This window comes from Rousettus aegyptiacus, unplaced genomic scaffold, assembly GCF_014176215.1.
Source record: "Rousettus aegyptiacus isolate mRouAeg1 unplaced genomic scaffold, mRouAeg1.p scaffold_m13_p_3, whole genome shotgun sequence".
In the NCBI taxonomy this organism is placed as follows: Eukaryota; Metazoa; Chordata; class Mammalia; order Chiroptera; family Pteropodidae; genus Rousettus; species Rousettus aegyptiacus.
The window spans coordinates 164214642-164226810 of record NW_023416306.1 but is presented as its reverse complement, the minus strand read 5'-3'; the positions used below and the strand labels follow the sequence as shown (position 1 = coordinate 164226810).

General features: G+C 41.7%; 1 protein-coding gene and 1 pseudogene across 3 annotated transcripts in view; one reads left to right on the top strand and one right to left on the bottom strand.

Annotated features, from left to right (window-relative positions):
- TTC7B (tetratricopeptide repeat domain 7B) overlaps positions 1–12169 on the top strand; it is a 213307-nt gene that overhangs the window by 121328 nt on the left and 79810 nt on the right. For all 3 annotated transcript variants that reach the window (XM_036218147.1, XM_036218146.1, XM_036218148.1), the window contains 2 exons: positions 1367–1439; positions 4333–4493. In XM_036218147.1, coding sequence (XP_036074040.1) covers positions 1367–1439; positions 4333–4493 — 234 coding nt within the window. The remainder of the gene's footprint in view (positions 1–1366; positions 1440–4332; positions 4494–12169) is intronic.
- On the bottom strand, positions 3499–3617 carry LOC118600472 (annotated as a pseudogene).

Sequence of the window (12169 nt, the reverse complement as noted above, 5' to 3'; positions counted from 1 at the left end):
ATGGGAAACCAGTACATAGGAAGTACTAAAAACTGGAGCATACTGGTAGAAAGAGGACATTTAGAAGGGCAGTGCAGGCAAATAGCATCTTACACGAAGGCGAGACGCACCCCAAGGCTGTGTCTTGAACACATTACTCGTAAAATATCCAGGGATGGGAGTTGAGGTGCTTTGCTCTTAAGATTAAGAAAAGAACAGAGACCTCGTCTGCTCCCCCCAGTCCCATACATGAGCTTTACCACATTTGCCCAAACAATGTCCTGGATTGTTGGACTAAATGTGTTTTTGGGTGGCAAACACCTGAAGGACTTTTTAGTTTTTTCCCCACAGCAGACGGACAGTTCCGTTAAAAGGCCCTATTACTCGTAGAAAGCCATTCTTGGCATGTTTGCCACTACGGAATCCATAATGACTTGGCTTTCTTCTTTATCCGGAGTTTGTTTTCTGCTGATGGAAGATCCTCCTTTAATCACAGAATGTTGACAGAACAGCATGAAGTTTTGTTTACTCTCTGGGTCCCACCGTTTGTAATTAGTCGGCTCCATGATGCCTTTCAAGAGAGTGGAAATTTTTCTCTTCCCTCCAGACTGTTAAACACTGAATTATGTCTTATATACAGTCACATTTTGAGTTGTTCCTGGTGAAATATGATTGACTTCCATATAAAAGCAGGAATGACCGTGTTTACAATCAGGAGGCCAGTATGGCGGCCTCTTCCCATCCGGTGTCAAAGGCCAGTTAATAAAACTAAACCCCGTGTTTGGCTACAGAGCCTTACATGTCAAAGTGACATGGACTAAATTAGTAAGCTGAATGGAACTTAGTAGAAGCATCAAAAAACCGAACGAGTATTTTTTATCTTTTCTCCCTATAGTTCATCAAAAACCAAAACCTCATTTTACAGGCAAAGCCAGGTCTTGATTTTCATATGGTTTCTCTGAAATCCAGAAATTTGGATGAAGCAGCATTAAGGCCAAGCCGAAACTCAACCAAAGCAGCTGTCGCCTGGCCAAGTACATTCATGGCTTTACCACGTCCCGGCATGGCACGTGGGCCTCTCCTGCCCAGTGGGCCCATGCAATCAGAGCTCAGGGCCTGTGGATTCCTCACCCCCAGGCTCTTCCCCAAAGCTGCAGATCACCGGCTGCCACTTCAGGGGCCCAGACTGGCTCCTGCGTCCTGTCTACACACAGTGCAGTGGAAAAATGCATGCATTCGTTAGTGAACAAAAGAGGAGAGTCTAAATGAAACATTAAACAGTTAAATATGTGACCTTGGTCTAAAAATGCAAATGTGGATGCGTTTTTTGATAGGGAAAGTAAAAATGGCCTCTCCCAGGTACTAACAGCTATAAAAACTTTTCCAGGGCCCACAGCCTGTCACCTACAGATCACCAAGCAGCTTTCTACCTGGCCCTGCAGCTCGCCATCTCCAGACAGGTCAGTTTCTCTCATGTTTCCCAAACTTGGTGCACCTGTGCTGATACCGTTCCTTCAGCGCCTCGGTGTGAGCAGGTAGCTGGTCCTCCACTCGTCGGAGGCTGACACTAGGACTCGGCCCCAAGGGCTCTGGCTCCTCACAGTAGAGACCCCAGCGTTTCGGTCAGTTTGAGCATGAGCTGTGAAGACACAGGCGTGCCAGGCTCGGCTTTGGAAGGTTCAGTCCACGGATCTGGAGGGCCCAACCTGGGGTCCGATGGTGACCTGAATGCAGCACACGGCATATCCCCTGAACCCAGGAGCCATCAAAGAGCCGTGTCCCTTGCCGCCAGAGCCCAATCTTGAGCTGTCAGCATGATGGGGGTTCAGTCACTGGTTGAGGTCCAGTCGCCATAAGGGTATCGATGATTAACAGGAAGATGCCAGCAGGCAAAGACACCAGTTTCTTTAAAATCCACGGATGATATGAACGGTTACATGCAGCGGCTCCTTAAAATAGGAGACTGAGGAGCGTTCCTGCTGGAGGGGCAGGCTTTGCTGCCCTTCCTCTTCCCGACGGTAGCTTCCAGAAGTTGCCTTTGCCATTCTTATCACCTCCCATTCCCTCCCAGCTGTTCTGGAGACTCTGGGCACATGCCTGCCTGCCCACCAGGTGCAAAGACACTGGTGGTAACCCCAGCACATTCCTGAGTGCTGACCGGAGGGTGAATCAAAGGTCAGTTTCCCAGACATGCCATTCCCCTGGCAGGCCCGGGCTGTAGGCATCTGACTTCCCAGAGGTCTGGGAATGGTGTCGAGAGAGAGCTCCCACTGACGACCTGGGGACTCAGGAAACCAAGACACCTCCTCTGTGAGGTCCTGTCCCCTGGCATGGTGTGGCTCACAGCTGGACTAAGCAAGAGCTCCTGCTGCAACAGCTGTGGGCTGGCGACTGGCCATCTGGTCTCCGTCCTCCACAAGGACTTTCTCTCTCCAGCTCCGTGGAGCCTCCATCCTGCCCTTCTCTTTTCTCTTGCTCAGCTCTCCTGTCCCATGTCTTTTGCACTAGACTTGAGGGTCCATGAGGCAAGAACCCATGTCACCACTTTACCCTGGCAGCCGGAACACTGCCCGACAGGTGGTAGGCACTCAGGAGCACTCACCGAATGAAAGGACCAGCTCTGAATTCCTTCAAGTTAGCTTGCCCTTAAGGACATCATTTTGATCCCTGGATGAGTTTGTCCCTGATTGCTCTGGTCCTTCTGCACCAGGGTACACCATGAGTATACCCTGCCTTTCGACACTCCCCACAATACCAGGCTGAGTGCTGTTCACACAGTGAGTTGGCACCCTGAGGAAGGGATAAGTGAATGGAGCCTTGTGGGTGTCGGCAGCCTTTTTAGCACGCAGTATGACAACACCAGACCTCTATGGCAGTATTTCCCTGCTGACCGTGGGCAGGGGGACTGTGGCCCTCTTATCTTTAGAGCTAATGCTGTTTGACTAGGAGAGGATGAGAGAGGAATCAGAAGATCTAGAGCCACTCTCAGTCATTCAATAGCTGAGTGACCTTGGTCAAGTCATTTCTCCTCCTCTGGACTCAGCTTCCTCCCTCTATAAACAAAGAGCTGGGCCAGGCTATGATCTTTCCTCCAGCTCTGATAGCCTCATGATTCTGTGGCTCAAAGCAGAAAGCCCGTATAGCCAGCATTTACAACTTAAATCTATCAAAAGCCGAATTTCAGAGAGGAAAACTTAACAGATTTGGAAAAAACAGAAGTCGTGACTGCCTGCTAAGGAGTGAGCTTGCTGAGGGTTTAGGAGGAAGCCGGAGAACTGAGAGGAAGTCCACAATGGGACCAGAGTTGGAGGCAAGGAGAGTCCAGAGGCAGCCATGTGAGGAGTTTTAATCTCGAGCTCTATTTCAAAATCCAGCTTCAGTTCTGATTCTCCTAAGTTACTGCTAAACCTGCATGGAATCCAGGGCGTGTAATATTCATTACGTGTGCATTTCATCAACCCCGGTGCTTGGATGATTATAAAGACAGTCTTCAACAGTTGTCACATTTTTTTTTAAAAATGTCTATAGCACCTGGTATTTGTAGGTGGTCTCCCATCCAAGTACTAACCAGGCCTGACCCTGCTTAGCTTCTGAGATCAGACAAGATCGGGCACCTTCAGGGTGGCATGGCCGAAGACTCAGCTGTTGCATTTTGAAGATTAAGGTTGTGTCTGATCCTACTTGAATTTGGATATATCTGCTTTGTATGTGGCTTTGCAATTTGTTTCTTGGATCTAGTTATTTGGGGTTGTAGTTTGGGAAGGTGTGGGGCTTTTGTTTGTTTGCATATTTCCTTGATGTCTAAGGGAGATGTAGGACGAAGGAGCTTGCACAGAAGCACAGGAGTCTGATCATTTGGAGAGCTCTGGTAAAGTTTTACAACTTACTAAGCACTTTAATTTCAGTAATACTTTAAAAAATGAGAACGGTTCAGCTAAGGCAGTTTAATTCCACTAAAAGCCTCCAGCAATTTGTACGTGTGTCCATTTAGAGTGAACGTACGTTAGGCATAATCAACAGTAGATCAGTTTTGTGGGAAAAGACAAAGTGTTTACTTAGGGAGAAATAAAAGATCTGGTATTGGCAGCTACGCAGAGAAGCGGGGTCTCTGCTGTCACTTCATTGATTAGACTATGTATCGCAGGAGGGGAGCATCTGTCTCCATGTTTGCGGTTAACCCAGTTAACCCCCTGGGGCTTACATACCGACCTGGCTTAAGATACGAATGTAGTGCAAGGTTTTCCCTTTAACACAGCCCTTGATATTTACAGAGAACCAGATATTGACATGGCGGCTGTGTGTGTGCGCGCGCGCGCGTGCTTAAAACTTCTTTTTGGTTTTGTTCCAAACCAGATCCCAGAGGCTCTGGGCTATGTCCGCCAGGCTCTTCAACTTCAAGGCGACGACGTCAACTCCCTTCACCTCCTGGCCCTCCTCCTGTCAGCGCAGAAGCATTACCACGACGCTCTGAACATCATCGACATGGCCCTGAGTGAATACCCGGAAAATTTTATGTGAGTGGTCCACGGCTTTTGTTCTCCCACACTCAAACGTGATTAATCTTATTTTTTTCCCCAGCTTCCTTCTCTCTAACCAATCTAAGTTGTTAAGTCTTTCATGGACACCCTGATGGTTAATAGTTAAAAAAAAAAATCCATTTAGTTTTGTTTTTCTATGATATTTAGAAACAGATGTACAGCTGACCCTTGAGTAATGCAAGGAGTTAGGGACCCCATCCCCCTGCACAGTCGAAAGTCACATATGACTTTTGACCGCCCCCAAAAGCTTAACTACTAATAGCCTACTGTTAACTGGAAGCTTTACGGATAATACAAATAGTTGCATAAAACGTATTTTGTATGTTATATGTATCACATACTGCATTTTTACAATAAAGGAAGCTGTAGAGAAAAAATGTTATTAAGAAAATCATAAGGAAGAGAAATTACCTTTACAGTATCTATTGATAATCATCCTCATATAAGTGGACTCGCACGATTCAAACCCGTGTTGTTCGAGGGCCGGCTGAAGTCTGTGAAGTCATACTTATTAAGTTAAAATATTTTACCGTTTTTTTTTTTTCTGTCTGTACCCTTGGGGCACACAAGGAGATTGTGGATGGATTGTGGAGGACCATTTTTATTTCATTTATTTATTTTACCATTTTTTCCTTCATAGTTACACATTTTTAAATAGATATCAGAAAAAAATATAATTGCTTATCTAAATGTGATTTCATGGAAATCGGAGAGAGACTAAGAATTTTTTAATGAGCTATTTTAAATCAATTCAAAGAAAAACATTAAGCGAATACTAATACAGGTTTTCCCATATATGGCAAAAATTACATTGAACAAACTCTAATGACTGAAACTTGGGAAATATGGCTTTGGGGCTTGTTTGTCCTTTGTGACCAGAGGCTTCTGCTAGTTTCTGGTGATTATTATATTTTAAGAACTTCGATCAAGATTCCTGACCTCTTTGAGCCTTGGTTTCATTCTCTAGGAAATGAAATTCCTGAAGTGAATCACTCCATATTCGTACGTAACCTAAGAGCTGTCATTACAAACTGCTATATGCTCAGAGTGTCCACTGAGCTTCCTGTCTTTCCTCCAGACCCTCGAATCCCCAGGCCTGTCGGCCAGGCTTTGCTGAGAAGAGCATGGTCTTTTGGGCTACTCAGTTCCTATTTTATCCTAGGTGGGGTAGCTTAGTAACCAGGACACAGTGGCCAGAAACAGTAAACAGTCCTGCGTGCTGGCAGGTTCTGATTGTCTAGGGGGCAGGGCCAGTGATTGGGGGGGGGGGGGGCGCTTGGGGCTGCGGGGAGAGGGCAGGAAGGTAGACGAGGCCCAGATGGGCTCGCTCCGCTTTAAGAAAGAAGTGCAGCCGCAGATTTTAAGTGGATTGGCTTTGGCTTTATTTCTCTGCCTCATCACCTCACCGTGTTTTTAATCAGTGCATTTCAGCCGCTCTCCTTGGAAAATTGGTTCACACATTTCCATTACAAACATTTCTTTGTCTTCAAATGAAAAGAGCACTTCTCTTCTCCCCATCGAGAAAATTCTCATTATAATCCAGGAAACCTCTGACTAGAGATTTCTTTTGTAGGTTCAGCTATTTATGCAGAGTGAATTAAAGAGCTTTGCTGCAGTATTTTACTTCTCTGCAGATCTCAAACTTGCTGTTTTGCATACCGAGTATATGTCTGGATCTTGTCCAAAGCTGCTTAGCCCGTGGAACCTTAAAGTGGCTAAATAAAGCACTTTTAAAAAAAATCGGCAGCCCTTTACCCATCACTAAAGTACAACCTGATGCAATTGAATTGAGTTTCTCTCATCAATATTTATAAAGCGCCCTTCCCTGCCTCCCCCTCACCCCAACACTTTCATTAGGTGTTAGACTCCAGCATGTGGCTCCAGCATAGACAGCCCGGGGTGTCATCTGAGCACAGGTTTATTAAACTAATAGCTGCACCACCCAGTAAGCAGTAAACAGTGGTGGCTAATGTGGTAATGCCTCCAAGTGACAGCAGCTGACAGCCTTTTCAAGTAGTGAAGTAAGGAACAGCAGTAGAGATATTTGAGGAATGCAAGCCTGTTATTTTAATGTTAAGCCGTAAGCTCAAAAAAGCAAAGCATATGGCAGCAGGTCTGAGAGCAGCGGATGACTTGTTTGCTTTTTAAATATTTGTATTTCTTCCTTTGTGATGAGAAACTTCTTCCCAAGAATACTTTATTAAAAGTTGGGCCAGATGCAGTCAGTGGATCCCATGGCTTCTTCCCAACCTGGGCAATACATTGTAACACCAACCTCGAGAAGATTATGTGGGCACCTGTCATGTAGTATTGTCTGTTTGTGACAGGCTTGCCTCCAGCAGAACTGTAGGCTCTCAGAAGCCAGGCAATGCCTCTCGTTGCTTGTGCCCGCCCCAGCCGTACCTACAGCAGACCGAGTGCATAGTCAATGTTTGGTCAGTACCTGCTAGATGGAGATGAAACCCTTACCACTGTTCTGCTGCTGAACTGAACCGTCAGCCTGTTGAACTGAAAATTGACGCAGCTAGCCTCTTAGCCTGGTGCAGAGAATTACAGAATGCTTTGGTCCCTGTTAAAGCATATTCAAGGTACTCAAATACCAACTTCTGTCATCTCATGGTGACAGTGAGGATGGGTAACACTGGAGAGCCCAGCTGCTCCTCCAAGAGCATTCAGCTGTCTTCACTTGTGCATTTAAGGCATCCGTACACACTAATCACTCAGTAACTTATAAGGATTCTTCCTCTTATTACTACTACAGTTTTCAAATGCGATATTTGAGTCCTTTAAAATTGTTATTGAATATTGAGTAGAAGCAAAAGACTTAATTAAATAGATTTAAAATAATAATACAATAACATGCATACCCGCTTTTGCATTTAAGAAAAAGACTATTAATATCGCCTGTGAGTTTCCCGTCCCCTTTACCTCTTGCCTCACGGGCCAGCCACCGTCCTCAGCGCTGTGTCGAGCATTCTCTTGCGTTTCTCTGCCGCATACGTTTGTACTCCCAAATCATAAAATTCTAGTCTCGCATGTTTTAAATTTTGTAAAAAACGGAATCATACTGAATACATCTTTATACTACCCACTCTCATTGCTTAATGCGATACTCCTGAGGTTCATCTTTATTGCATACAGCAGCAATTTATTCCTCATACTGATGAGTAGTATTTTATTATGTAAATACACCAAGATGTGTTTTTCTAGTTTGCCATAAGTGGGTATGTAGGTTGTTTTTGGTTTTCGGCTATTATGAACAATGTCGCTATAAATATGTCTGCACAGGTCCCCCCCCCCCCCGCCCCCGCCGGTGGCCTTGTGCAGGCATTTCTGGGAGTGAAATTGTTGGGTCATAGGACATGTGTATCTTCAGTCTTACCAAATAAGCACAGCTGTTCTTCAAAGTGGTCGTGCCTGTCTTACACTCCCACCTGCAGTGCCTGAGAGCCCAGGTAACTCCACACGCCACCGCGCCGGGACGTCAGGCTTGTTTTTGGCAATACGGTTGCTTAGTTGGTGGTACCGCATTATGAGTTTAAGCTGCATGTCCTTCATCATTAATGAGGTCGAACACCTTTTTTATTTGCTTGTTGGTCATTTAGCTTCTCCCTTCCATGAGGCTCGTGTAGCGGTCTCTCCTCTTTTCTATCTGGGTTGTGTTTTCCACACTACGGAATCTGTGCGATTTCTTTACGTATTATGGTTACAAGTGCTTTTGTTGCCCAGTGCGTGCGCTGTGTTTGCCTCCTCTTAAGGATGCCTTTTGATGAGCAGAGGTTTTTAATGTTAAAGTGGCTGAATCAATTCATCAATCATATTCGCGGACAGTACTTCTGTATCGTTTAGGAAACCTTCGCCTTCTCCAGTGTCATGAAAATCGTCTCCTAAATCATCTTCTAAAAGCTCTCTGTCGTTATCTTTTGCACTCAAAGCAAGGAGTCCCTCTGGAATTGTTTTATGTGTGCACAGTGTGAGGGATCCAATGTAATTTTTTCCCACATGGTATAATGAAAAGATTCCTTTTCCTGTTGTTCCGCGATGCCAGTTTTGTCTTAAATCAAACGTCCACGTGTGGAGTGGGGCTGTCGCTGAGCTTTCACTCGGGTCCTTTGGTCACCGTGCCCGTCTCTGTGTGATCGCCACTCTTTCTTCATTCTCGCCATTTCAGTATGTGAGGCGGGTCTCTTCCTGTGGCATGCTATTATCAGGCCTTCGAACTTACACATGGATTTTCAAATCAGCTTGTCAACTTAAAAAAAAAAAAGCTGTTAAGATTTTGATTAAAATGATATTTGATCTAATAGCTCGCTTTGGGGAGAATTATATATATTTATGACAGTGAGTTTCTAATCAATGGCCATTTTAAAGGCCTAATTATTTAGGCCTTTAAAAAAACTTTTTAAATGAAGTTTTATAATATACTTTATAATGACTTTATGCATTTTTTTACTAAATTTATTACTCATTTCTTGAAAAAAGAATTCCATGCTGTTAACTATTTAAAATTCTATGAGGTTAAAGAAATTTCCTTGTTCTTAGTTTGCTAAAAGTATTTTTTTTTTAAATCATGAATTGATATAGAATTTTATCAAATGATTTTTCTGTAGTTGGGATGGTTATATGATTTTACTCCTTTAATATATGACTAGTATATTAATTATTATTCTAAAATGTTAAATTAACCTTATATTCTCAGAATAAGTGCATTCTGATCATAGTATATTAGCCCTTTTTTTATGGAATCAGTTTGCTAATTTTTTTAAAGAACATTTACATTTATGTTCATCTGTGAAAGAACTTGTAATTTTCCTTTCTCATTATATCCTTGTTAAGTTTTGGCATCAAGGCCGGCCAGCCTTATAAAATGAGTAGGAGTATTTCTTTTTTATATGTTTTGGAATCATTTGTGTAAGATTGGAATTATTTGTTCCTAGAATAATGAGTTTTGGTGGAAGTCGTTTGTAAAACCATCTGGGGGCTGGTCTTTTTTTTTTTTTTTTCTATTGAAAAACTTCTGATGCTTTTTAAAATGATTATAGGATACTCAGGACTTTTATTTCTTATTTTATTAAGCCATGTATACTATATAATACATATTTTAAAAATTCAGTTGTTGCATCTAAATTTTAAATTTATTGGCATAAAGTTGTTCATAATGTTTTTAAATTATTTGTTGTCATACAGCATCTGTGGTTGTCTTTTTTATTCCTAATAACTGTCTAATGCACCTTCTTCTTTTTCCTTTAATAGTCATGCCAGAAATTTATTATATTGATCTTTTTTTAAAAAAAAAAAAAAGTAGTCTTTTTTATAATCTCAACAATGTGTCCACTTTCTCTTTTATGAATTTCTGTTCTTATTTTTATTTTATCTTCTATTTTCTTTGAGTTTGTTCTGTTTTATTTGGTTTTCCTTCTAAATCTTTTAAGTCTATTAATTTTTTGCTTTTCTTATTATCTGACAGAAGCATTTAAGACTAAAAGTTTCCCAAGCACTGCATTAGGTAGAAACCACAAGTTTCAATTTGTGAAATTTGCTAGTTTAGTTCTAAGTATTTTTAAATTTCCATTTTTTTGACTCAGTTATTTTAGAACTGTACTTTATAATTGTCAAATATATGGGTTTTTTTTTTTAACTTGCCTTTTGTTAATGGGCTTTTAAGTTCATTGAACTGTGTTCAGAGACTATAATCTGTATAAATTTGAAATTTGTTGAGATTTGTTTTATGGCCCAGCGCATGGTCACGTCTTATAAATATTTTATGTGTGCTTAAAAGGAATGTTTTCTGGATTCGGGGGTAAATTTTTATCTATTTTATTAGGTTCAGCTATTAGCTATGCTATTCAGATCTTCTTGACTCTTACCGATTTTTTTGTGTCTAGCAATTATTGAGTGGCGATATGTTGCAATCTACCAGTGGAATGGTAGGTTGTCCTGCTTTGCCACACAGAGCAGTTCTGGCTTTCCATATTTTAAAGCTTCACTATTAGGTACCTGTATATTTAGAATTGTTATGTCTTCCTGTTAAAGTCAACCCTTTATCATTATTTAATAGGCCACATAATTCATTTTACCTCAAAGTCTACTTCGTGCAACATACACACACATTCTTATGCATATATCCACATACACATACATGTGCACATATACATATCTACACACATATGTGTATGTTTGGAATATCTTTTTCCATTTTCTTACTTTTTATATTCTTATGTTTTAGCCTGCGCTCATTCTATATAGTGATTTTTTTTTAACTCAGGCCTACAGTCTTATCTAAAACATTTAGTTCATTTCCATTTATTGTAAATACCTATATATTTGTATTCGTGTCTACCACCTCATTTGTGCTTTCTATTGTCCTGATTTTTTTTTTCCATGCCTTATTTTCTCCTTTCCTACCTTCTTTTAAATTATGTTTTTATTACATATTTTTCCTTTATTAATTTGGAAAAGAAACATTTCCGCTTCGGTTGTTGTTTAGCGATTACCCTAGAAATTTTAGTGAGGGTCTAGTTCTGGCAAACTCTCTCAGTTTGGGTCTAAAAACGTATTTGGCTTTACTCTTCAGAAGAGATGTTTCCGGCCCGCGTACGGTTCTCGACTCCCCTTCTCGCACAGCCGACAAGATCTTGCTCTGGCGTGGCTGCTGAACAGTTGATGGTTTGACCTCTGTTCTTTGCCGCGTCCCCCGGTCCCTCTCTCGGCCCTTGGCCCTGTTGCCGACGTTTCGCATTTCACAAGGATGCAGCAAAGAGCGAATCCATCTCGGGATTCACTGGACTTCTTAAATGTGGCTTCGTATTGTTTATATTTTTTGTCGTTTCTAGAAAATTCGCAGCCATTATTTCTTCAAACATTTCTTCTCTTTTAGGTAGCGTATAATTGGCTCTTGCTTTTTTATCTAGTCTGATAAATTTTTTTTATTTAGTCTGATAATTTCTACTTTTGTCTCAAATGTTTGGGTCTGTCACATTTACTATAATCAACAATATGGTTGGATTTATGTCTGCCATTTCTATATGTGTCTTGTCTTTTCTTGTTCCTCTTATACTGCCTTTTCTGTCAAAAATGTTTTTTTTAAACCCTTTAACTATTGCATACCTAAACAAAAGAATGAAAAATTAATATTAGCTGATTCTGTATTATATCTCTAACACATTGTGAGTTTTCCCCAAACTGTAATTGAACAAAGTATACATTTTTTTTTATACCGAACAGTGTTCCTCAATTCTGATAGGTTTACAGTCTACCAAACTCGGTATATAAGAGAGTCCATCTTTCTTCTCTTGAAACACAGCTTTGCAAAAATCTCCTAATTCAGTAGCACATTTTACGTAATGCTTTTTCCGCTTGGCCCACCTTTCTTCAGTACTTTGGCCTGTCGGTGCCAGTGGCGTTTGGAACCCCTGTCCCTCCCGCAGACGGTGTCACAGGTCTCCGATCAGACCCGCGCAGACTTCGTTTCTGCCGTGGAGATTCCTTGTTAGATAAAATGTTAAGACAAGAACTGACGTTTTATCTTTTTTTTTTTTTTTTTTTTTGTCTTTGGAAAATGTATTGAATGGTATCATACTAATGGCAGCGTTTGAAAACTTGAGCGTAACCCGAAGGTGTTATTCTAATTCGCCAGCCTCACGCCGGCCGCC